The sequence below is a fragment of the Salpingoeca rosetta genome (assembly GCF_000188695.1).
Source record: "Salpingoeca rosetta unplaced genomic scaffold supercont1.3, whole genome shotgun sequence".
Lineage (NCBI taxonomy): Eukaryota > Choanoflagellata > Craspedida > Salpingoecidae > Salpingoeca > Salpingoeca rosetta.
This window is the reverse complement of record NW_004754931.1, coordinates 2,044,862-2,070,421: the sequence shown is the minus strand read 5'-3', so window position 1 is coordinate 2,070,421 and position 25,560 is coordinate 2,044,862. Positions and strand designations below refer to the sequence as shown.

The 25,560-nt window shown below is 59.9% G+C and overlaps 3 protein-coding genes across 3 annotated transcripts; 2 read left to right on the top strand and 1 right to left on the bottom strand.

Moving 5' to 3' along the window:
- Position 1: 1 nt before the first annotated feature.
- On the top strand, positions 2 to 3,988 carry PTSG_02006 (uncharacterized protein). The gene is made up of 11 exons (XM_004997937.1): positions 2 to 293; positions 457 to 541; positions 731 to 796; positions 1,062 to 1,156; positions 1,359 to 1,430; positions 1,772 to 1,849; positions 2,110 to 2,404; positions 2,624 to 2,776; positions 3,037 to 3,187; positions 3,610 to 3,712; positions 3,855 to 3,988. Exons 1-11 carry the CDS (start codon positions 6 to 8, stop codon positions 3,939 to 3,941), a joined length of 1,473 nt encoding a protein of 490 aa, XP_004997994.1. The 5' UTR covers positions 2 to 5; the 3' UTR covers positions 3,942 to 3,988.
- A 605-nt stretch (positions 3,989 to 4,593) lies between these two features.
- On the bottom strand, positions 4,594 to 6,250 carry PTSG_02005 (uncharacterized protein). The gene is made up of 2 exons (XM_004997936.1): positions 5,763 to 6,250; positions 4,594 to 5,391 (listed from the first exon to the last, which is right to left on the bottom strand). The coding sequence occupies exons 1-2, from the start codon at positions 6,204 to 6,206 to the stop codon at positions 4,633 to 4,635; spliced, it is 1,203 nt and encodes a 400-aa protein (XP_004997993.1). The 5' UTR covers positions 6,207 to 6,250; the 3' UTR covers positions 4,594 to 4,632.
- A 356-nt stretch (positions 6,251 to 6,606) lies between these two features.
- Positions 6,607 to 25,452, top strand: PTSG_02004 (MlnB; the record flags this gene model as incomplete). Its single annotated transcript, XM_004997935.1, has 3 exons — positions 6,607 to 7,329; positions 7,625 to 16,228; positions 16,268 to 25,452. The coding sequence occupies exons 1-3, from the start codon at positions 7,107 to 7,109 to the stop codon at positions 25,450 to 25,452; spliced, it is 18,012 nt and encodes a 6,003-aa protein (XP_004997992.1). The 5' UTR covers positions 6,607 to 7,106.
- Between the last annotated feature and the right edge of the window lie 108 nt (positions 25,453 to 25,560).

The window sequence follows — 25,560 nt, the reverse complement described above, 5'->3', positions numbered from 1 at the left end:
ATTGAATGCGAAGAAGAGGAAGAAGAAGAAGAAGAGGAACCAACAACAACAGCAGAGCAAGAGACGACAACCAACGACAAGCAAGCAAGCACAGAGAAGCGAACAGAGGAAGGAAGGAAGGAAGGCAGGTGGCGAGGACACAGCTATCCAAGCGCAGGCATACGGAAGCACACACACACACCTACACTTACATACAAGCATACATACTCAGGCACACAATGGCACAGTTCCTGCCGTGCGCGCTGGAGACCCCTCTGAGTTTGGAGGAGGTGACAACGGCCAGCCTGTACCTGGTGCGTTTCTGCTGCAGCAGTGTGTGTGTGCGTGTCATGGAACTGATCTCTGCATGCACTTGCTCTCTCACACACGCACGCGCACACATGAACACACACTGAAACACGTATACGCCATGCAACTAACACTCGTGTGCATGCTCATGTTTGAAACTACACACAGTATGACCAGCATGACACAGTGGCACAACAACTCCGTCCGTGTGTGCAGCAGTACCCACTCATACAGCCAAAAGTCGGCCAATTCAGTCAGTTGAATAAACCATGTGCTTTGTGTGTATGTGCTTTGTGTGTATGTGTGTGTGTGTGTGTGTGTGTGTGTGTGTGTGTGTGTGTGTGTGTGTGTGTGTTGAATGGAGGCTGGGGTGGGTTGTCGTTGAAACGACGCTTCAATATCAGCTCACGGGACAAACGTGCTTGTGTGATGGCTGTCATAGTGTATCCCACAGGCCAAAACGAGTACCTCGTGTACCTGGATGGGCTCTTGCCCATGTACTACCAAGGTGAGAAGGCGCCACACTCGTGTGCACCGCCTGTATTGCTTGTGTGTGTGTGTGCGTGTGTTGGTGGCATGTAAACAGCTGAATTCTTTACACCAAAGCTGCCACACATTCTGTGTTGCTGCTAATCAGACCAAACACACACACACACACAACCACACCCACACACACACACACACACACACACACACACACACACACACACACACACACACACACACACACACACACACACACACACACACACACACACACATGTGCGCAACAGGCCACGAGTACTCAACCCCGATCAAAGCGTGGATTCAAAGGGGATTCCCAGCAGAGGCGCCGCTCGTGTTTGTTGTTCCAACACCAGACCTCAAGGTCAGCACAACAACGCACACGCACCTGCACATGCGCACATGCCACCTCGAAGGGCGCGTGAAAGACATGGCATGTGTACACATGACTGGGGTTGTCTTTTGTCTTTACGTACTTTGGGTGGCGCATGACGACCATCGAGAGAAGCGATCTGTTTTGTGGTGGCGTTCCTGTAACCCTTTTCGGCTGTTTTCGTGCATTGCAGGTGCAACCCAGTCCATCATACGAGGTGTCGGGTCTTGTTCACGACCCATACATCGACCAGTGGTCTGCTGGGGTAAGCCTGCTTGTGTAAGTGTGCGTCTGTCTGTGTGTCTGTGATTGTGTGTGTTTGTCTGTGTGTGTGTGTGTGTTTGTCTGTGTGTGTGTGTGTGCTTTTGTGTGCCTACGTGTCTGTCTGTGTATGTCTGTGTGTGCGTGTGCGTGTATGTGTTTGTGCGTGTGTATACGTGTGTATGCGTGTGTATGCGTACGCGCGTCTGTATTGTATGCACGTGTCTGTGTGTCTGTGCGTGTGTGCTCGCCTGCCTCTGCCCTCGTCTGTCCGCCCACGTGTGTGAGCGCGCTTACCCTGGCTCATCTCGCCCACCCCTGCTGTCTCGCCATCGCCAACTACAGAGCTCACACCTTTACGGGCTGCTTGAAGCCCTCTCCCGCAAGTTTGGCGCAGAGCCTCCGCTCAGACAAGTCACATCCGTAAGTGATGTGACGCAAATATGTGTGTGTGGTATTACTTTGCAGCGCACGCTCTTGTCATTGCGCCCCTTTGCCTCTGACCGCTCCAATCACTACTCATACGAACACACAAACACAAACAAACAAACAAACAAACACACACAAACAAACAAACAAACAAACAAACACACAAACAAACAAACAAACAAACAAACAAACACACAAACAAACAAACAAACAAACAAACAAACAAACAAACAAATAAACACGGCCGTGTGCAGTGGACGTCTGCCCCCAGCAGCACGGGCACATCGTCGTACACGCAGCCCCCACCGTCGTCATACGCGTACACAACGCCATCGCAGCCGCAGCCGCCGTCAACGTCCCCGTCCACCACATACAACCCCTACGCGGGGCCATACGCCCAGCCGCCACAACACCACCAGCAGCAGCAGCCACTGACGGGATCCTCGACTGGGTCTGTGCACGGATATGGACCGGGGTCGCTCGAGCACTCGACAACGTCGTCGGTGCACAAGGACGACGATGAGGCCATGGACCGCCAGCTCAGAGAAGGTGAACACATGCAACGCCTGTTGTTTGTTTGTTTGTTTGTTTGTTTGTTTGTGTGTGTGTGTGTGCATGCGTGCGTGTGTGTGTGTGAAGCAGGGGAAGAGGAGGCATGTCATCGTATTGGTTTGCTGGCATCACCCTTCACGCAAACAGACCAATACCTGCGCTCCCTAACCACGTTGCATCTGCCCTCAACCGCCTCCATCACCTCAATCACCGCAGTTGAGGAGCGATCGCTGCGCGAGTTTGTGAGCGGCGAAATCATCCAGCGCCTGAAAGACATGCGGCAGGCGAAGGAAATTCAGCTGCAGGATCTTCAGGAGGACGAGAGCGCCCTCCAACTCGGACAGCAGCAGCTCGAGGGATACATCAGCAGTGAGTCCGTCAGTGCTGTGTGTGTGTGTGTGTCTGTCTGTCTGTCTGCCTGTCTGTCTGTGTGCGTGTGTGTGATGTATGTGTGTGTGTGTGTCTGAGGCAAGCATGCTCTGGTGAGATGTGTGTACTTGTGTGCGCGATGGTGTCGTGTATGTATCCGTTGTGTGTCCCTCCTGAGCTAACAGAAATGCTCGTGTACCCCCTCCCTCCCTTCCTCCCTGTATCGAACACCCCCCCCCCCCGTTCGCGGCTCTCGTTAGGCCTGCGCGGGGAGATCATGCGGGCGAAGCAGCGGGTGCACGAGCTGACGAAGAAGGAGGATGATCTTGACCGGGCGGCGAGCGGCGTTGATGGCGATGTCGAGATTAACTGGGACGAGGCCGTCCAGCCAGAGACCCCGCTCGAGAGACAGTGCGTTGCCTCGTGTGTCTGTCTGTGTGTGTGTGTGTGTGTGTGTGTGTGTGTGTGTGTGTGTGTGTGTGTGTGTGTGTGTGTGTGTGTGTGTGTGGTTGTGTCTGTCTGTCTGTCTGTCTGTCTGTCTGTCTGTCTTTACCGTGTGTGTGTCTGTCTGTCTGTCTGTCTTTACCGTGTGTGTCTGTCTGTCTGTCTGTCTTTACCGTGTGTGTCTGTCTGTCTGCCTGCCTGTCTGTCTGTCTGTCTGCCTTTGCCTTGTCGGTGTGTGTATGTGTACGACCAAGCCCCTTGTTTTACCACAGGCAACCCCACTGCCACAGCAACTACTGCAGCCACTCTTGCATCACGAATTCACGAACTTCCCCTCTCCCTCATCTCTCCTCATCTCACCTTCGCCAACGTCTGCGTCTGCTCGCCAGGTTGCTTGAGCTTGTGGCGGACGATTCTGCGATTACGGATGTGCTCGATCAACTCAGCACCGCCTTTGATGACGCAAAGATTGACCTTTCGACGTACCTCAAGGTCTTTACTGTTGCAACTGCTGCTGCTGCTGTTGTTGTTGCTGCAGTTGTGTTTGATGGGCCATTTACTGTGCAACCCACCAGCGACACGCTCACCCTTTCCCCATCCCCGCTGTGCCAATGGTGCCACTTCCGCTCACCAGAACGTGAAGCAGCTGGCGAAAGAGCAGTTCAGGATTCGCAGTCTCATCAAGAAGGCGCGCGCAGTCGGCAAATTTCCCTCCCCGTAGCACCACCAGCACTGTTTGCTTTGGTGTGTGTGTGTGTGTGTGTGTGTGTGTGTGTGTGTGTGTGTGCGCGTGCGTGTGTGTGTGTGTATGTGTGTATGTGTATGTGTATGTGTGTGTGTGTGGCAAGAGAGTTAGTTACACCCTTTGCGGCAGCGTCAACAACCATTTTGTTTTGTCTCGTTTGACATGCGGCAATACATGAACTTTGTGCTTGAACGGACATGGCATGATCCTCTTGCACTGCTACCTACCACGCAAGCAGGGAGCAAAGGGCGATTATGCTCATCTTGTCTCTTGTTGCAGGAACACACACACACACACACACACACACACACACACACACACGAGTAAACGAGTAACGAGACATAGAGAGGTTCGTGCACATGTAAGACCATCCACCGCGCGTGACAGCCAAGGGTGCCGTGAACAGAGAAGCAACGTTGCTGAGGGTAAGGGCACTGAACTGGCCCCGAAGGAACGGAAGCGCTGCGGAAATAACACACGGTCTGGCTCTTTGTAACGACAGTACGATAGGTCGAGCAGCCCTCAAAACACACACACACACACACACACACACGCACGCACATCACATTACATCACATCACCACACACATACGCACGCACACGCACGCACACGCACGCACACGCACGCACACGCACGCACACGCACGCACACGCACGCACACAGAGATCAGTTGGACTGCATGATGGCGGTGACTTGGTGGCGCGTGGGTATGGTGTAGTCGCTCTGGTTGATGTCGCGGTACACAGACGCCGTCTTCACCCAGTTGCGTTGCATGAGCCGGTTGACCGGGTGCTCAAAGTCGTACGTCGGCTGCGCAGGCGCGGCATCCAGAAACGCTGTGCGCCCATGGAACAGCTGCAGGTCGTTTGCAAACAGGATCTCGCCCTGCCTGAACGTGTGGCGGAACTGGAAGGCAGGATCGAGCGTGACGGCGGTGAGGGCATCGAGCGCGTGCTGCTGCGCTGATGTGAAGGCGACGCCGAGTCGCTTGTGCGCAGACTCCATGTACTCGCGCAGCCAACGAAAGCAGGGCTCACCCATCTTGTTGGTGAACAGGATTGGAGCGCGGTAGAAGGCGTCGTTGAACCCGCGGTACTCCCACCAGAAGTCGCGCCAGAGCGTCTCCAGCACCTGCGGGTCCGTCCTGAGAAAGTGCTCGTACACGGCGCTGGCGCTCACCAGAATGCTCTGCCCGCCTTCCACCGCTGGTTGCAGGCACGTGAGGAGCATAAACTCCCAGCACTGCGGGATATTCACGTTGTCGGTGTGCAGCGATCCGCCCTCGTGCGACTGGTGGTACCGCTGCCCGTCCACCATCTGGCGCGTGGCGTCTCGATCAAACACCAGAATGCTGCGCTCGCCCTGTGCGTTCTGCTTCAGACACTCGCCCATCAGCTGCGACATGGTCAGCGCAGCCAGTCGAATCTGCATTAACAAAATCAGCGCGGTGTGTGTGTGTGTGTGTGAGAGTGTGATGTGTGTGCGTGTGCAAGTGTGATGTATGTGTGAGTGAGTGTGTGTGTGAGTATGTGTGTGTGTGCGTGCTTGTGTGTTGTGTGAGTGAGTGTAAGGTGTGTGTGTGTGTGTGTGTGTGTGTGTGTGTGCGTGCTTGTGTGTTGTGTGAGTGAGTGAGTGTGCAGTGTATGTTTGTGTGTGTGTGTGTTGAATTTCACGAGAAAGTCACGAATGCAAACGACAGGGAACATTGAGCATCAGGCTCTCCGAGTTGTACGATTAAGTCGACCAACGTGGACAGGGACAAAGATCGCTGGCGCGCCACAACATGCTGTGCATACCTCCAGAATGGAGTTGAGGTTGGCAATGGGCTGGAGGATGGCGGCGGCAGGACCGTTGATGAGATGCGACGCCTCAATGTCGCGCAAGAACGCCTCCGTGTGCTTGAGCTGATTGCGATCCACGCTGTGCGAATCCATGGTGTCGTGGGTCAAGGCGCCGGCAGCAAGCGGCTTCACATACGCGCACAACTCTTCCTGCACCGCGTCCGGTGCAGTGCACAAGAACTTGCTGGCATCAACGTTGGCCTTCCAGTTCTTGGAATCAACAATCTTCGCCCCTGCCCACTGCTGCTGTTGCTGCTCACTTTGCTGCGGCGGGGTCACGAACAAGGTCCGGCGCGATGCAGCCGCGCTCAACGCACGTGCTGCTGCTGCTGCTCCTTGGCGAGCCGAGCCGAGAGCAGCTGCACTGCGCAACAACCAACGTCCAGCACCCAGCATCATTCGTTTGGTGGGATTCGCAAGAAAGGAGGACAAGTGGGGAAGATTGATGGAAAACTTCAACTAACCCTCTACAACGCGCATGTTTGGTTTGGCGGGAAGACCACAACAAGCAACAACAAGCAAGCAAGCAACAAGCAAGCAAGCAAGCAAGCAAGCAACAAGCGTGCATGCCACCATGTCACATTTTCACACACCACACACCAGTGAACAATACCCCTTCTGTTCCGAGGTGTGTGTGGTCTTCTAGGCGGGCCTGCAATGACGTGCCTTTGCTCACTTGCTTTCTCTCTTCTGTATCTCTCTTCTCTTTCTCTCCTCTTTCTCTCCTCTTTTCTCGCTGCCCTTGTCTCTTCTCTCTTTGACTCTTCTGCTCCCATCATGCAATGCACTCCACGTGCGACGCGTGTGCACTGTTGCAGACAAGCGGAGAGCAAGCGAAATTTCCTTGAGGAGAACAATGCCCCTCGCTTCCACGTCAACGACACATCCCCTGCCATGACCCCCGCCCCAAGACCTAATCTGCACAATGGGCCCCTGTCCACACAACCTGAGAACGTCGACGCCCTTGGGCCCGGCTTGTACATGCCCCCCACCCCCCACCCAAGCCTCATTTTTCTCACTCGACATCAGACGCGAGATCTGTGTCACGTCATTTAGTCTCGGATTCAGCCAGAGCTCCATCCTGAGAAGTACCCGGTATTGTTCTGCCCAAGCACTGTGATACCAGGCCAAGTAACGGTTTCAACAAAGAGCAAGCAATCCCCCTCTGCTCCGCTGTCTCTCCTCTCACCACAACCCCCACCACCTCTCAAGCTCCTTTGACTGACTTCCACATCAGGCCTCCAGGCTTTCTCGCTACGCTCTCGTCTGTCCCTTGGCCTCTGCCATCGACACCCTGCAATGCCGTCGCTTTGCTGGATTCGCTCCGACCCGGAGCCCCATCTCGAGACGGTGCACATCGAAACCGTTTCCCGGTACCTTGACCAATGCATGGACGTCCTGCATCGCCAGAGCAACGATGCCTCTGCAACAACCGCACCTCCCATACTTGGCATCTGCGGCTTTGACCAGCCCGTTGCATCCATGCTCGCTCTCTTCTACGCCAAGCACAACGGTGTCATCGGTAAGTCGCGTACCTGGTGTTGGGAACCGAGTACATTGCTTGTGTGTGTGTGTGTGTGTGTGTTTGCAGCGTTGAAACCTCGCCTCCCTCTCCTTCTTCGTTGATTGTCGTCCACACCCTCTCTCATGCATATGCACGCGCTCGCACGTCTACCCTGCTTATTATCTGTCCCTACCTTCCTTCCAACTCGTACACACACTCACACACTCTCATGCACACACATGCACACGCACACACCCGCACACACACATGCACACACACACACACACATGCACACACACGCGCGCACATCCAGTCGCGCCGTGTATGGACGAGCTGCGTGGTCAAGTGGACGTCGTGCTGCGTGGTCCTCGACTCGACGCAGCAGACCCCAACATCGTTTGCCTCACCAACCCACGCACCTGGCAAACATCAACCTGCGGCACACTCACCTTCAAACCGAACCCCACCAACACCGACATCCCCACCAACGACAATACCAGCGACAGCAGCAACACAGCTGGCCCGGTTGTCCTGGAGCGCGACCATGTGCTGGCCGCTCTCCATGATACCACTTCCACCGCCCTGCACACCCCTGCGACCACACACGTTGTTGTTGCTCCAACCCATTCCACCGAGGCAGTGCACGCGGCGCTGTTGTGTCTCACCGGCTGCGACGTCACCCTCGTCACGTGCGCCGCCCTCCCCGTTTTCGTTCGCATGCAAGCACCTCTCTTCTCCACCGCCTCTCTCGCACTGCACGTGTCCCACGAAGGCATGGCCATCCTGTCTCACCTCATCGCTGCCGAGCGTGAGGCACTTTCCACCAATGGACACCACGAACAACAGCATCACCGCCACGACAGCGAGACCGACTTGGACGCCAATCACCACGCCGACTCTGTACGGCGCTCCTCAGGCTCGACTGCTGATGCCGCCGCGTTCGTTCAAGCTGCCGCGCACGTGCAGATCACTGCGCCCTGGTTGAGCAAGACCGTCCTCGCCAACTTCCTGTCCGCGATTCTTGCCGTGCACGCGTCCGACGCGACACTGCCAACGCTCGCCACCGCCACGTCTCCCCTCCGTCCTTCACGGAGCCTCTGCCCCTCACCCACCGCGGCCGCCCCATCGTCGCGTGCGCCCGCCTTGACACAGGTGTCGCTCGCGCCGCTTCGTTCTCGCCTCTTCCACGTAAAGGATCTGCTTGGTCGCACGTTTGGGAGCGTTCTTTGTGCTGACCGCTGCTTTGACGCCTCCGCCGTCTGCCCCACCGCTCCTGCCGCCATCTCGACCAACACCACAAACACCATCCATCCGGCCGCCAACATCAACCCCACTGCCACTACTTCTACGACCACCGCGACCACCAACGACAGCAACAGCTTGGCAGCGCCCTCGCTCGCTGACAACCGCGCAGCCGTCACAGCCCCCTTGCACCCGAACACGATGACACCAGCAACGTGCGCGTTCACGGAGACTGCAACCAACCCTGGCACGTGCATTGCCACCCCGTTCTCGTACGTTGCGCAATTGTGCTTGCAGCCGGCGAAGGGCGTTTTGTTCGCGACCGTCCTTGAGCCCGAGTCTGCCCACGCCAGCACCAGCACGCAGCACGTCGCCACGAATGCGCTTGCACCACCCTTGCGCGTGCATGTCATCCTCGCCCGTTCCACCTCCACAAACGAGTGCGCGCGTGTACTCCGTTGCCTTGCTGAGGACATTGCCAACAACACTCCCCTTGCTTGCTTTGTTGTCCACGCGTCCCGGCTCTGCAGCAACGACACGGACGCCCTCGCCAACGCTGTTGATGGCGTCACCCACCGCGCTGCCCTCAGTGACATCCAAGCAGTACAGACGAAGGTTGACTTTACAGACGCCCTGGGCGCACACGGATCCCTTCTCATGTTCACGGAGAGCCACGACGATGCCTGCGAACGCCCCACTGACAACGGCTCGGCCCATCCACCCACCACTACGGCGGACAGCAGCAGCAGCAGCAGCGGCGGCGGCAACAACAACAGCAGTGATAGACACATGATCTCGTCTTCGTCATCGCGTCAGCATGAGCATGTGGCTTCTTTGCTCTATTCGCTGGCCGGCTCCATGGGCGACCCTTCCTTGACCGCGCTCAAGACCGCAGAGGCAGCAGTCCACCAAGCCCAGGTGGAGGGCCACATCGCGCGGTTTCTGGCACACATCACCGGGTTTGAGGTCACGGATCACACAGCGCCGCTAACCGCTTATGGCGTGCAATCGGAGGAGGTTGTGCTCCTGGCGCAACACATTGCATCCGCATACGACATTGCAGTCTCGCCCACACGCATCTACGCCCATCCCACCGTTCGTTCACTTGCCACCTGGCTCGCACAGCAGCTGTCTGCAGCCAAGCAGGGCTTTGGCAAGCCAGCAACACCCTCCGCAACCGATTCAGACCAGAGCACATCGCCATCATCCTCGCCCTCATCAACGGCCACGCCAACAGCCTCTTCCCCGCCACACGCGCAAAAGCCCTCACCACCAACGTCAGCAACGTTAGCAACGTCAGCAGACCTTGCCAGTAGCCCGGCTCCAACCCCACCACCATCGCCAACGTCTCTGACGGGAGCCCAAGCCCGAGCCCGCAACGACAGCCAACACCAACAACAGCAACACGTGCAGGAGGAGAGCCCGCCGCGAACAGCCGTTGTTGGCATGAGCTGCCGTTTCCCCGGTGCACGCACACTCCACGAGTTTTGGTCGTTCCTCGCCTCGCCACAGCACGCCTGCTTCCCCCTGCCGTGCGATCGCGCATCGGCCGAAGCAGACCACCACCAGCATCAGCAACAACAGTTGCGTGATGCGCCTTTTGGCGCCTGTATTGGGGACATGGGCTTTCTGTCCCCGTCTCGCTTCGGCCTCTCGCCGGCAGCCATCGCAAACATGGATCCGCAGCAGCGCCTCTTGCTTGAGCTGGTGGCAGAGGCCATCCACTCCAACCCGGAGCTCCCGGCCCAGCTCGAGTGCAGCCGTGTGGGTGTCTTCGTCGGCATAAGCACTGCGGATGCCGTGAAGATGAACGCGCGCCGCCATTCACCGCCCCCGCCATCTGCAGCCATCCTGGGTGAATCCCACGCCATTGCCAGTGGCCAGATTGCCTTCCACTTCAATTTCCGTGGGCCCGCACTGACGATTGACACTGCAAGCTCCTCCTCGCTCGCTGCGCTCCACGTCGCCGTGCAGAGCATGGATGCGCACGAGTGCGACTTTGCCATCGTTGCAGGCGTCAACAGCATCCTCAGCAACGATGTGGTGCGCGCATATCAGCAACTGGGCATGCTCAGCCCAACAGGCCGCTGCCACACCTTTGATCAGGACGCCGACGGCTACGTGCGCGGCGAGGGTTGCGGTGTTGTCATTCTGCAAGCTCCCCCACGCCCCACTGCAACTCGCTACACCACCACCGACGCCAACACTGACGCGAGTGGCGGCGCCGTTGACCAGGACCACAACCGTCACCATCAGTGTCGACAGCACCTTGCACCGCAATTTCCGTGCCCGAAGCGCGTCAGGGCGTTTGCACACGTGCTGGGCTCTGCCATGAACCAGGACGGCCGCTCCATGTCGCAGACAGCACCAAACGGCGAGCAGCAGGCCAGAGCCATTCTATCCGCCCTGGACAGCGCGCGTGTGTCTCCTGCCGATGTGCACGCCATTGAAGCCCACGGCTCTGGCACGAAGCTGGGCGATCCCATCGAGTTTGATGCTCTCATGCACGTGTTCGCTTCATCCGCTGCCACGCAGGCCCGAACGCGAGCCCTCGAGATCAGCTGCTTGAAGACCAAGATTGGCCATCTGGAGGCCGCAGCGGGCATTGCAGGCCTCATCCGTGGTATCCTGTCCCTGCACATGCAGGAGCGGCCAGCACTCAACACGGCCCTCAGGCAGCTCAACCCGCTGCTGAACATCACCTGTGATGCCAACGGCAACACGTCCGTGAACGGCCTTCACTTGGATCTCATCACACCCACGTGCAGCGCGCCTCCCCGTGTCGTGGGCGTCAGCTCCTTTGGCATCTCCGGCACGAACGTTCATGCCCTCATCGGCGCCGTGGAAGGCGACGGTAACAATAACACGCCCCGCTTTACTGCCGCCGACATTGCTTTCATCGGCAGCAGCGAGGACGTGGACCACCCCATCCACGACTCGGACCGCACGTTCTTCCCTTGGCGGCACGACCAAGCCCGCCTCCCACAGCACCTCATATCCTCGGCCGCTGCCGTGGAGGGTGCACACCGCCAGCACGTTGCCATCACGGCCGCCACCAGCCGAACAGAGCTCGCCGTGCTCGTGGCAGAGCGCTTGCTCGAGCGAGGTGCCCGCGCTGTTCACATTGTCGGTGCCACAGCTGAGTCGCTGGCGCGAAGTGGCTCGACAGTTTCTTGGGAGCGCACCCAGTTGCGCTTCCCTGGTCTAGTACATGTGCACGCCTCTTCGACCACCGCAGCAGCAGCGACAAATGCGGAAGCGCGCCTCCAGGCAACACCCCTGTCATCAGCACTTGTCGAAGAGCCTCTGTGCCTCCTTGGACTTGGCGATGACATGGAAACAATCGACCTTCCACCAGCCCTCTCACACAGAATTGCGAGCGGGAACAGCGACAGCGAGTGCCGGCTTCTCCTCGTTGACCCCTCACAGTTTGCTGAGGATGCCGTCGCCTCGCTGTCATCAAGAAACAGCGACGTGTTTCGGCAGCGGTCTGGCCTCAACAACTACCTAGAAGCAGTTACCCGCGCACTGGCTGACCCCAGCTACTACCGCACCGTGTTCGTTGAAGGCGGTGCACTCAAGGCCAACCAACAGCAGGCGCAGACGGCTGTCTTGTCTGCAGGCGCGGCAGCTCACGCGCCAGCCTCCTCCGAGCTTGTTCTCGACGCAGTGCTTCGCATGATCGAGTCTGTGCTTGGAGTCGCGATCGCCCCGGATGAGGCGTTTATGGACGGCGGGCTGGACTCCATCGCCCTGCCGCAGCTCGCCGAAACCGTGTCTGACGAGTTTGGCGTGACCATCTCTGCGCCAGACTTGTTCAGTTTTCACACTCCCGCCCTGCTGGCTGCACACGTTGAAGAGCTCGTGTCGTCAGCTGCACAAACTTCGCCACCAACCACCGCCGACAGCGACGGGGCCCATGACAACATGGCACCCGAAGCAACAGCACGTGCACTGAGCACTGCCCGCTTGGAGAGCAGCATTACCTCCAAATGTGCAATGCCCGCCATCTGCATCACGGGCATGGCCTGCCGCTTCCCCGGCGGTGTGCGCACGCTCGACCAGTTCTGGCGTCTGCTCATGAATGGCGTTGACACAGTTGGTCGCATCCCGCGCGAGCGCTTTGATGTTGACGCCTGGTTTGACCCAGACCGCGCCGCACCCAACAAAATGTACGTGAAGGAGGCGGCCTTCCTGGAAGACCTTGACTTGTTCGACCACGCCCTGTTTGGGCTCAACCGCACGGAGGCCACCTTCATGGACCCGCAGCAGCGCCTTGTACTTGAGGTGGCCGCAGAGGCACTGGTTGACGCCGGGTTTGCACTCGACAGCATTGCCGGCCGAAATGTGGCCGTGTTTGTGGGCACCGCGAGCCAGGATTGGCATGTGGTCAACTTCAACAGCGACAACGTGTACAGCGGGACCGGTGGCAGCCGCGCCATCCTCGCCAACCGCGTGTCCTACTGCCTGGGCCTCTCCGGTGCCAGCGTGAGCATAGACACGGCTTGCTCTGCGTCCCTTGTTGGCTTGGCTCTTGCGTGCCAGTGGCTGCAGCACGGCCGATGCGAAGCAGCCATTGTCGCCGGCGCCAATCTGCTCATGACACCTGATGTGTTCCTCGCCTACTGCAGGGCAGGCATGCTGTCGCCCGACTGCCGGTGCAAGACGTTCGACGCATCCGCCAACGGATACGTGCGCGGCGAGGGGTGTGGTGCCGTCGTGCTGCAGCGCAACATTGATGCCATGCAGGAAAGGGCCTATGCCACTGTTCACGCAGCAACAACCAACCAGGACGGGCGCAGCGCCAGCCTGACAGCGCCAAACGGTGTGTCTCAGCAAACGCTCCTGCAGCATGCCCTGCAGGACGCACAACTCGAGGGCCACGAGATTGACTATGTGGAGACGCACGGGACCGGCACGGCGCTGGGCGACCCCATTGAGATTGGGGCGCTCAAGGCTGTGCTGGGTGCCGGGCGGAGTGCAGACAGGCCGCTGTGCCTTGGTGCTCTGAAGACGCAGATTGGGCACACGGAGGGCGCAGCTGGTGTTGCGGGCTTGATCAAGGCTGTGCTGTGCCTGCAGCACGGTGTTGTGCCGGGCAACCTGCACCTGCAGACGCTGAACCCACACATCCCCACGAAGAACTTCCCGCTCGTCATTCCAACAGCTGCTTTCTCCCTGAGTGCCCGCCTGTCTGGTGATGAGTCTGTGCTGATTGCGGGTGTCAGCTCGTTTGGTTTTGGTGGCTCAAATGCCCATACAATCATTTCTGCGCGACCACACAGCCGCACTCGAAAGCTGGGTGCCGCAAGTCAGCACCTCTGCCGCAGACAATGGATTCGTGCCTTCGAACAACCCCACGCCTTGTTTGGTGCTCCTGTAGCAGCGTCGCCACAAGCGCCATCACGGTGTTTGGTCGCACAGTGGCATGCCTCCACTGTTCTCCTTTACCTCGCTGACCACAAGTTGAACCCAACACAAGCACTCGTGCCGGGAATGGCAATGGTGACCTGCGCCGCCAGGTGCTGCAGGCAGGTGTACGGTGATGTCCCCGTGACCCTCGAAGGTGTCTCCTTCGACAAGGCGTTGTGGATTGATACGAAACGGTCGCCAACGATTGCGGTCGAGGTTGATGAGGGCACCAGCTCAGCAACATTCGTATCGCTGGAAGGAATTCACAGTGACGCAAAACGTGCTGACGGCACGGTTGATTTGAGCCGGCTCGGCACCAGCTTGACCACGCTCGCCTGTGAACACCAGGTTGTGCACGCCACAGTCACCACCGCACGCCCCCTCGACATTGACATCACAAGCACCACCGCAAGCGCAGGCGCCAGCAACGGCCTGGACACAGCATGGTTCAGCGACACCAGTGACGTCAGCGCAGGTGATGACGCTGCTCTGTGGCAGGACGTCGACACGGCTCGGGTTGCGTGTGGGGATGTGCGCGGGTACGGCATGCGGCTGACACAGGAGCAGGTGTACGGGCGCATCGGCAACATGTACGGCGGTGCGTTCAGGCACGTGCGCGAGGCGTGGCTGGACTTTGGGCGCGACGTCGTTGTGACGCGCATCAAGTACGATGAGCGGGAGATGGACGCGCCTGACCTGCGCCGGTGCGCAATGCTTGATTGCTGCACGCATGGCGCAATCCTGCTTGACGATGGTGTGTGGGCGCAGCTGCGCGAGGACCACGACGCTGGGCGCATTCGCGGGCAGGACGAGGTTGAAGTGTACACGCACTACCTGCAGTCGATTGGACGTGTGGACGTGCTGAGCAGCCGCGTGTTTGAGCAGGGGCAGTGCGAGGTGTTTGTTGTGCATCACCGGAAGAGCGATGGGCGCATTGACATGCGCGTGTTTGATGAGCGTGGTGCGCAGTGCCTGGTGCAGGCGCGGGACATTGTGACCGGGAGCGCGGCCACAGACCGGCGGACGCAGCTGCAAGCTGCCGTTTCAGGGCTTGTGTACGACAGCGTGTGGGAGCGTGTTGCTGACGCCGATAGTGACGCTATTGGTGTTGACGCTGGTGCTGCTGTCTTCACTGGATCTGCTGACGATGACGACTCGCGCCACAATGCAACCGCCCGTGTGCTTGTTGTGCGGCCAGCAGCATGTGCCCTGACAGATGCAAGCGCGCATGCTGGCACTGGACACGTCGGACATGTGCTGCGAGGTGCAATGAGCCGCAGCAGTGGTGGCGGTGCTGACGATGGGGCTGTGCTGCAGCAAGGCCACACCCCGAACATCGATGAAGTGCAGTGGCACGTGAACAACTGCGACTGCTTCTGCTGCAGCGATGAAGAGTATGCGGGTGAAAGCGAAGGTGCTGAAGCTGATGGTGTGGTTGCTGGGCAGACATGGCACGGGGACCAATCGACCATGCGTGCAGCTGTGAGTGCATGGTTGGCTGGCACCCACACTACCACAGCCAGGCGCACTGCAGCAAGCGCTTCTGACGCTGCTGGTGGTGTCGACGATGCTGGCGATGATGGAGATCGCAACACACTATCATCACCACCATCACCACCACCACCATCACCACCACCATCACCATCAGCAGCGGCGGCAGCAGCAGCAGCAAGGGAAGCGACGGCCGCGACGCGCGACGGCACTGACAGAGAGTGCGTGGTTGTGTTTGATGGCGCGTGTGACGCTGTGGCTGACCGACGGACGCAGATGGCGGCGTTCGTTGAGACGCTGTGGTGTGTTGCCAGCAGCGGTGGACACGCCGGCGCCGGCAATGTACGCGTTGCTGTTGTGAGTCGCAGCAACAGTGAACCCGCCGGTGGCGGTGTTGTACAGGGCACGCGAGGGCTTGTGCTGCCTGACGGCGTTGGCGATGTGGGAGCACTGCTGCGGACGCTTCGGCTTGAGGAAGGCCATGTGCTTGGCACGAGTGTGGTGCTGCGCGGTGCTGACAGAGACGGGAAGCAGCAGCGTGCGCTTGCGCGTGCAGTGTTCAGCAAGGTGCTGCGCGGCGAGGACGAGGTTGTGATTGGCGAAGAAGGTGATGTGTGGGTGCGCCGGGGACAGCGGTGCGATCTGAAGCAGCGCATGCTGCAGGATGGCGCCAGGCCCAGGCAGCCAACTGTGGCTGCTGCTCCTGATGCATCCGCTGCCATCGGTGATGATGAGGGCAGTGGTGAAGGAGGCAAGCGCGATGTGGACACTGGTGCACACGCACATGTACGTGCACATGCACTGCGCGGAGACCCTCGGGGCTGCGTTGTGATCAGCGGAGGCCTTGGTGGCCTTGGGCTGGTTGTTGCGGAGTGGGCCGCGTCGCGTGGGGCGGGCCTGGTGTGTCTGCTGAGCCGCAGCGGGTGCGTTGATGGCCGGAGCTCGAAGCGATGGCAGCGGCTGTGTGCGGAGCACGGGGACAAGCTGTGCGTGCTGCGGTGCGATGTTGGCGATGCTGCTGAGGTGTGCGCTGTGTATGCTGAGGTTGAGCGTGAGATGGGGAAGCGCGGCATGGACGAGCTGTGCCTGGTGCACGCGGCCGGTGTGCTGCGTGACGGGCTGCTGCGCAACCAGAGCGTGGCCTCGTTTGAGGAGGTGGTGCGACCCAAGGTTGACGGGCTTGTTGGCAGCGTGTGGAGCACGCTCGGGCGTGTGCGCGTGCGGGACGTTGTTGTGTTCTCCTCTGTGACGGGGTACCTTGGGAACCGCGGACAGAGCAACTACGCGCTTGCGAATGGGACTGTTGATGGGCTTGTTGAGTTTTATGGCAGGGTTGGGTTGTGTGCGAGGAGCGTGCAGTGGGGCGCGTGGGCTGATGTTGGGATGGCTGCTGTGAGCGGGGCTGATGCTGTGCTTGAGGAGCAAGGGTTTGGCTTGCTGCGGGTGCAGGAAGGGCTTGAGTGCCTGGAGACGGCGCTGCTGCTTGACTCAGGCAGTGTCCTCTGCTGCTCCCCAATGCGCTGGGAGCATTACGCATTGACGTTGGGCCAAGGCCGCGCCTCCGCGTTCGTTTCTTCGCTGCTACCATCCTCTTCCAAAGCCACGCGTTCCAGGCATCGTTCTACGTTTACAGGGTTCGCCGCGGATCTTGCAGCCCTTGAGTCTTCTGCTCGGTTCGATTTCTTGGCTGAACGCCTTCAGGACTATTTTGTGTCGTCTCTTGGAGTTGACCTGGAGTACGACACTCCAATTCAAGAGGCTGGCGTGGACTCTCTTGCCTCCCAGGAGAGCGTTGTCTTCATTAAGGGCTTATTTGACTCTGCTGGCGTGTCCGTCCCAAGCACACTCCTCTTCGACTACCCCACATTACGCCAAGTCACACGCTTTCTGTTGAACGAGCTCCAAAACCAGCTACAAACCGACCTCGACGTTCCCGTGACACTGCAACAACAACACAGCGGGTCTGTGGAAGAGTCGGGTCCTGTTGCCATCACTGGCATGGCGTGCCGGTTCCCCGGTGGAAGCAACAATCCTCACGAATTCTGGCAGACGCTCATATCAGGGACCGATTGCGTGGGCGATATTCCTCAAGACCGCATCGACCTTGCAAAGCATTTCTCAAGAGCTCGCGGTGACGAGGAGGCACTCTATGTTCGCCAAAGCGCGTTCACAGAAGGATTTGACATGTTTGATGCACGCTTCTTTGATATCTCGCTGGCAGAAGCAAGGCAGATGGACCCGCAGCAGCGCGTGCTGCTTGAGGTTGTGTATGAGGCGCTTGTGGACGCTGGCTTCACAAAGGAGAGCGTGCGCGGGAAACGTGTCGGTGTGTATGTGGGCTTGATGGCCGTTGACTGGTTTTCACGACCCAATCGCCGCCGCAACGCCATGTTTGCAACGTCAGTAGAACGAGCAGTGCACGCAAACCGCATCTCGTATGCCCTGAATCTCACCGGACCCAGCATGACAGTTGACACGGCTTGCTCGTCGTCATTAGTCACAGTGCACCTGGCCAAGCAGGCACTTGCCTGCGGTGACTGCGACATTGCTGTCGCCGCAGGTGTCAACTTCTTGTTCAATGAGGACTACTTCATCGCAGATTGCCAGGCTGGGATGCTGTCACCTGACTGCCGGTGCAAGACGTTCGACGCATCCGCCAACGGATACGTGCGCGGCGAGGGGTGTGGTGCCGTCGTGCTGCAGGCGCTGTCATCGTGTGACGGCGACCGCGTCCACGCCGTTGTGCGCGGGAGTGCGACAAACCAGGACGGGCGCAGCGCCAGCCTGACAGCGCCAAACGGGCCTGCACAGCAGGAGGTGATTCGCAAGGCGCTGGAGCGCGCTGGCCTCGAGGGCCACGAGATTGACTATGTGGAGACGCACGGGACCGGCACGGCGCTGGGCGACCCCATTGAGATTGGAGCGCTCAAGGCTGTGCTGGGTGCCGGGCGGAGTGCAGACAGGCCGCTGTGCCTTGGTGCTCTGAAGACGCAGATTGGGCACACGGAGGGCGCAGCTGGTGTTGCGGGCTTGATCAAGGCTGTGCTGTGCCTGCAGCACGGTGTTGTGCCGGGCAACCTGCACCTGCAGACGCTGAACCCGAAGCTTCCGCTTGATGGGTTTCCGCATGTGCTTCCGCAGGGGCGCGGGCATGAGCTTGGGCGGGGCGATGAGCTGTATGCGGGCGTGAGCTCCTTTGGCTTTGGCGGTGCAAACGCGCACGTTGTCATCACAAGCAGCCCCTCACTTGCGGCACGGCGAACGCGGTCTCACGGTGTACACACGTGGAACCGGCAGGTGTTTGCCGGAAGTGCAACTTTCGAGAATGTGCTTCGCGGCACTGGGTTTGTCGTTGAGTGCGAGCCTCTTCTTGACGTGGCCGGGCTGCAGTCTGCTTCTGCCAGCCCTCTCTGTGTGGTCTCACCGGCGTATGTTATGGACCGGTTTGGCGTTCAGCACTCGCGTGGCGATGTCTGCTCAAGGCTGTTTGCAGACTCGAGTGCCGCCGTGACGGTTGTTGATGAGATGCCCTTGTCGCCGTCCACCCCGCTTTTGGTGCTGTCCGGACTTTGCGGACCAGTCCTTGACTTTACGACAGCGGAGTCGCCCCTGCTAAGGGTGCTCAATGCTGTCCTGAACCAGGAGTGTGCCCGACCAATCTGGGTTGCGGTGGAGCTGCAGGAGCCGCTCTCTGGCCTCAGCGCAAGTGACTGCGGCACTATTGCGGACGGCTGTTTCAACGGCGGCCTGCGGTCTCTCGTGCTGTCCCTGCGCCAGCGCGTGCAGACAGACATTCGCGTGCTTGTGCTGTCATCGCTAACGCACTCATACAAGCACCTTCCAGCCGCACTGGACATGGCGGATGCCCTCGGGGAGGACACGCTGGTGATGTTTGGAGATGAGCCGCATGTGATGCGGCTAGTCCCGTTTGAACCACCCGCGCCCACCCGCGCGCTGCTTCCCTGGCGTGACACGCCTGAACCGGCGTTTATTGTGTCTGGTGGGCTTGGTGGGCTTGGCCTGTGCGTGGCAAAATGGGTGCTGGACACGCACCCCGATGCCCGCGTTGTGTTGCTGTCTCGCTCGGGAAGCGTCTCTGCGGAGAACTGGCCAGCCATTGATGCCCTGACAAGGGCACCATATGCGGGTCGCGCCTTTGCTGCCCGCTGCGACGTGTGCAATCTGGCGAACGTGCTGGCACTTGTGCAGGCGCTTGGGGACATGGGGATGGAGGTGCACGGCGTGTTTCATGCCGCGGGCATCATGTCCAACACGCTCGACCCGTCGTCCCTCACAGATGCCGAGCTGCAGCGTGTGCTTGCTCCCAAGACAACCGGCACCTGGAACCTTCACTACGCAAGTCTCCTGACGCCGTGTCGCTTGTTCAAGGTGTACAGCTCGGTGAGTGCCGTGCATGGGCTTGGCCGAGCCATCTGGTACGCGTGTGCAAACGAACTTCTGGCAGACATGGCGGCCTTCCGCCAGGCGGTCAACCTGCCAGCGGTGTGCACGTACTGGGGCCTGTGGACGGATGCGGGCATGTATCAGGCAGCGCTTCAGGACGCGACGGCAGAGCAGCGGGCATTTGTTGAAGCCAACCGCGATGAAGGCTTTCCATCGTACTTTGGCCTGTGGTGGCACGAGGCCCTGTTGCAACCGAGCCTGGAGAACTGGCACGCGTGTGTGATGCGGGCAAACTGGGATCTGGTGGCGCGGCGGCTTGGACGTGGGGGCGGCAACGGCCCGCCCTCAATCCTTCGCTCACTGTGCCGTGGTCAGGCGAGGGCAGATGAGGCGGCTTCCGACAGTGCGGTCGCCAGTGACGGCTCATCCCGCGGGATCAGCCACACAAACAGCGCCAAGTGCAGTCCGTCGTCTTCATCGTCCAGCATGGGCGGGAGCGCGTCAGGCGTGAGCAGGTCTGACTCCTGGGCGAATGACCCGAACTGGTTGGATAAGCTGGTCACGCAGAGTCGGGAACGTCAGCTGTCAGAGATGGTGAAAACGATGCAGGAGCTTGTAGAAGACACTGCGGGGCTGAAGCTGGAGCCACATGAAGGGCTGATGGAAGCTGGCGTGGATTCGTTGGCCATCGTGGAGATGCAGCGGTCCCTCCAAGAGATTGGCATTCCTGACGTCTCTGTTGAGGTGTTCTTCAGGCACCCGACCGTCCAGGACCTTGGCGAATGGCTGACGACTGCGCTGTTTGATTCGAACCTGGTCTCGCGCATGTTGGAGCAGTCACAAGCAGCAGAGACGGATGCCTGCAAAGGCGGGCGTGGTGAAGAGTGGCGCGAGGTGACCCCGGAGCCCGCCCGCCGGGGTGCTTTCTCCGTGGCAGTGCCCGATAGCGCGCGTGCCTCCGCACCAATCAAACCCAAGGTGGGTACACCGCCAGGCCCTGCCGTGGACGGCGGCGAAGCGCAGAAGCCGGGAGGCCATGAACGCGCTGGAGGAAAGGAGGGCCGTGGTGAGCCTGGCTCAACAAGAACATTTGCCCGTACTGCCGGCGGTGATGGTGATGGCGGTGGTAGTGGTGGTAGCGGTGATGATGAAGATGAGCTCGGCCGGGACCACCGCCGCAACGACGACGGTTGGCGGCAGCCCAATGACGACGATGGTCAACCTGATGAAGCGCGCGATGGTGACGCCAGTGCGGACGAGCCCAAGCGGCCGCTGCTTGGCATTGTCGGCATGGCCTGCCGGTTTCCAGGAGGCATCACTTCGCCAGACGACTACTGGTGCTCCTTGGAGGCGCAGCGGGACTGCGTGGGCTCGCTGGCGGGCGGGCGCTTCAGCCAACAAGACGTGGAGGATGCAGGACTTGCAGACGTGCCCAGGGCAGGCTTGCTCCATGATGTTTCAGCCTTTGATGCGGCTTGGTTTGGCATTTCCGACCGCGAGGCGTCGTGCATGGATCCCCAGCAGCGCATCCTGTTGGAGGTGACCCGCGAAGCGCTGTACAACAGCGGCATGGAGCCCGATGCCGTGCGGGGCAAGCGCATTGGGGTGTTCGTTGGGGCGACGCATGACGGGTGGTCGCAGGTGTCGCACGATGGAGGCGTGGATCCGAGCGCTTCCTCAGCCACGGGCCACTCGCTGTCCATTGTGGCGAACCGCGTGAGCTATGCGTTTGGGCTCCGCGGGCCATCCATGGTTGTTGACACGGCGTGCTCCTCCTCGCTGACTGCGCTGCATCTTGCTCGTCAAAGTCTGCTGGCCGGGGAGTGCGAGGCCGCGATTGTGGCGGGGGTGAACCTGCTGCTGACGCTCGAAGGGTTCCAGGCCACGCACCGCGCGGGGATGCTCAGCCGCAGGGGCGCGTGTCAAACGTTTGACGCGCACGCAGACGGCTACGTGCGGTCTGAAGGGTGCGGTGTTGTCATCCTGCGTAGGCTCAACTCGCCACATGACCCGTGCCTGTGCCGAGTGCTGGGAACAGCGGTGAACCAGGACGGCCGCAGCTCAACACTGACTGCGCCAAACCCGCAAGCGCAAGAGGACGTGTACCGCGCGTGCTTGGAGAGTGCAGGCGTGCATGCAAGCGACGTGGGCTATGTGGAGACGCACGGCACTGGAACGCCGCTTGGGGACCCCATTGAGATGTCAGGGCTTCGTCGCGTGTACTGTGAGCACGAGCGAACGGCACCCCTCTACCTGGGCGCGGTGAAGACGAACATTGGCCACCTTGAGGCTGCCGCGGGCATCGCCGGCGTGATCAAGGCGGTGCTGGTGGTTGCCACGCAGCGGCTGCCGCCCAACTTACATTACGCGACGGTGAACCCTGCAGCGCGTGAGCTGCTTGGGCAATGGATGCGTGTGCCTCGTGAGGCGATTGTGGAGCTGCCACATGATGCTGGGCGGGTCGCTGGGGTGAGCTCGTTTGGATTTGGCGGCACAAATGCACATGCGCTGCTTGGGGCTGCCGGTTTCCGCATTACTGGCACCTACCATGGAATTGGTGCGCAGCCTTTTGACGAGCGATTGTGGATGACCAGGGGACGCTTTCCACTGCCCGAGAGACAGCAGCAGCCACAGCGACTGCATCAGCAGCACCAGCAGCACCAGCAGCACCAGCACCAGCAGCACCAGCAGCACCAGCAGCAGCGACAAGGGGAACAGTCACTTGGGGGAGGTGGCACCGTTGAATTGAGCGCCACACATCATGACGCGCCATCATTTGAGGCAGCATTTGAAGCTGTTGCAGATGCCATTGAGTATTGTGGTGGCGCGCGCCCCAGATCTGTGGACGAGAGGCTTGTCGAGGACCTTGGCATGGACTCGCTGCAGCTGGCTGAGCTGAGCCAGACCTTGGTTGAGAGACAGCTGGTGCCTGATGGCATGATGTGGGGCGGTGATGCCATGACGGTGGAACAGGTGCTGGCGAGCGTGCTTGATGAGTTGGCGGCGAGGCGCGTAAATGCTGCCCCCGCCCATGAAGGGACTGGAGCGCCGGAAGCTGCAGTGGAGACGCTTCCGCCGCACGAATTCGTGCAGCAACAGCAATTGCAGCAACAGCAATTGCAGCGGCTGCAAAACGACATGGACCGGCTGCTGGAGGTGTTAGCGCGTGCCCTCGATCAACAGGAACGGCCGCGGCAGCAGCGCCAGCAGCGCCAGGGTGAAGCGGATGAAAGGCATAACGACCACCTGTCGGCGGCCATTCTTCCTCCCAACCCGCCCTCTTACGACCGCCACCGCCAGAACGTGCACCAACAGCAGCAACGACGGCAGCCATACCAAGGTATGCCTCCCGCCCACGTATCTCCTCCTCCCCCATATCGCAACAACAACGAACGAGACGACCACGATCGTCACCGGCAGCACCAGCAGCAGCAGCGACAACAGCGGAGACAGCAGCAGCAGCAGCAGCACTACCGCGATCAGCACCGGCACCAGCGCCCGCACCAGCACCCGCACCAGCAGCAACAGGACCACCACGACCAGCATGAGCAGAGTAGAGAGGCACTGGAGGTTTTGCCGCAGTCTGCTCAGTCGACGCGTTCGACCTTGCGCATGCACACTGATTTCGCGTTTCCAGGAGTTAACCTGCACCAGTGGCAGCAGCACGCGCATCAGCAGGCAGTAGATCACGCCCTCCGCGCCATGCGACGCACAAGCCTCTCGCCATCGGGACATGAATCACCACAAGGCACGCCTCATGTTCCCGAGGTGCAGCACTTTGAAAGGCCGCATGCCCAGCCGCAAGCAGCGCAGGCGGCGCTCCTGAACGACTCCCCGCGCCGGTCCGACCGCTTCTACCGCGACCACTTTGGCACCGAGTTTGGTGAAACGGACAGCGAGAGCGATGGCCGTTACGCATGGAGAGATCTGCCTTCGCCACTATCACCACCGCATCACCAGCAACAACAACAACAACAACAACAACAACAACAACAACAACAACAACAACAACAACAACAACAACAACAACAACAACAACAACAACAACAACAACAACAACAACAACAACAACAACAGCAGCAGCAGCAGCAGCAAGGGGCAGTTTCACGCGACGTTGAGATTGGCCGGGCGTTCCTTGACCTCATCGAGAACCCTGGACCTCCGCAGACTCTTGAGGAGATGCTCGCAACCTACGAAGAGGCGATTCGTGTGGATGAGCGAGCAGAAAGGGACGACGCGGTCGCCAACGAGACAGCGAGCGAGCGGCATGCACGCTTTGACGCGGAACTGCGCGCGCGCTTCCGGGCGGTTGATATTGCGGAGCGACGTGCGCGGATGGTGGCGGCGCTCGCCCCCTCGGTCAGCTCAAGTGACAGCTACGAAAGCATGGTGACGACCACGTCAAGCTTCATTCGCAACACGGACAGCTACCGCAGTGTAAGCACGATCAGCACGGAGACCAGCGCGTCCCATGTGGTGGCGGTGCTTGAGCGCCACGGCCAAGCGGAGCGCTCGCCTGACCTGCCACCCATGCCACCCAACATCGGCACACACCATGCACGTGAGGAGGACCAGCTGCTGGACGGGCGGCATGTGGTGCTGTTTCGACCGCCTTCAAGCGACCACGACGGAGAAACGACCGAAACAGATGACGACGCGCGAAGCGAGTATGCGGTGCATGCCCATGCCTCATCCTCGTTTTGGCGGCGTCAGCCGAGGCGTGCTCACCGGCCACGGCAGCCGCGGTCAGCCCGAGGGCAAACGGCGGCCATAGCGCGCATACCAACGCCTGTACCGTCCCCGGTGCATGTGTCAGGGTTCACGTGGAGCCACACTTTGACAGGAGCTGGTGTCCCTACGACCGCGGGCCAGCAGCATCAGTCTGCGCTGGGCCCGAACTGGAACAGCGAGGGGGCTCCTGTGTTTCGACGGCACCGAGAGCACGAGCCGCGACTACGGCATGGAACGAGAAGTGCAAACAGCATCGAGGAAGAACACGCCTCTCCGAGATTCGGCGACAGCAGCTCCTGGCGTCGAGACAACAGCGCCGCACGCATTCGTGGCGGCACTGAACTCGGTGATGACGATGCTAACCACCATGGCGATGATGCTGATGATGCTGATGATACTGATGATGGAGCTGGGATTGCAGTTGAGGGAGTGGGCAGTGCCGTGACGGAGGACGGGCGCGGCCACGATGCGCTGGAAGCAGGAAGTCCTTTGGATGTTGAGGACTTGTTCTCACGGCCGAATCGCTTTGTGCCGCGTGACGCACGTGTGGCCATCTCCTCCACCGAGATTTGCGTGTATTCTGGCGAAGACTTATGCGTGTGGTTCCCCATGCATTTCCGGTATGAGGTGTTGAATCTGCTTGTGCAGCTGCGCGGAAGTGCGGAGGACGGCTTCCCGCACCTACCGCAAGGCTTGTACTGGTGTCGTATTCGCGTGAGGGTCCGTGGGGTGCGTGAGCGTCCGGGCGAGGATCGTGAGCAGCTGCTACACCGACTGGAGACTACTCCAGGCACGGTACACGAGTCGTATGATCCCAACACGGGCACTTGGACCTTTGTGCTGGCCACGCGACGGCCTTAGTGTGTGTGTGTGTGTGTGTGTGTGGTTGGGTGTGTCTGTCTGTGTGTGTGTGTGTGTGTGTGTGTGTGTGTGTGTGTGTGTGGTGGTGTGTGGTGGTGTGTGTGTGGT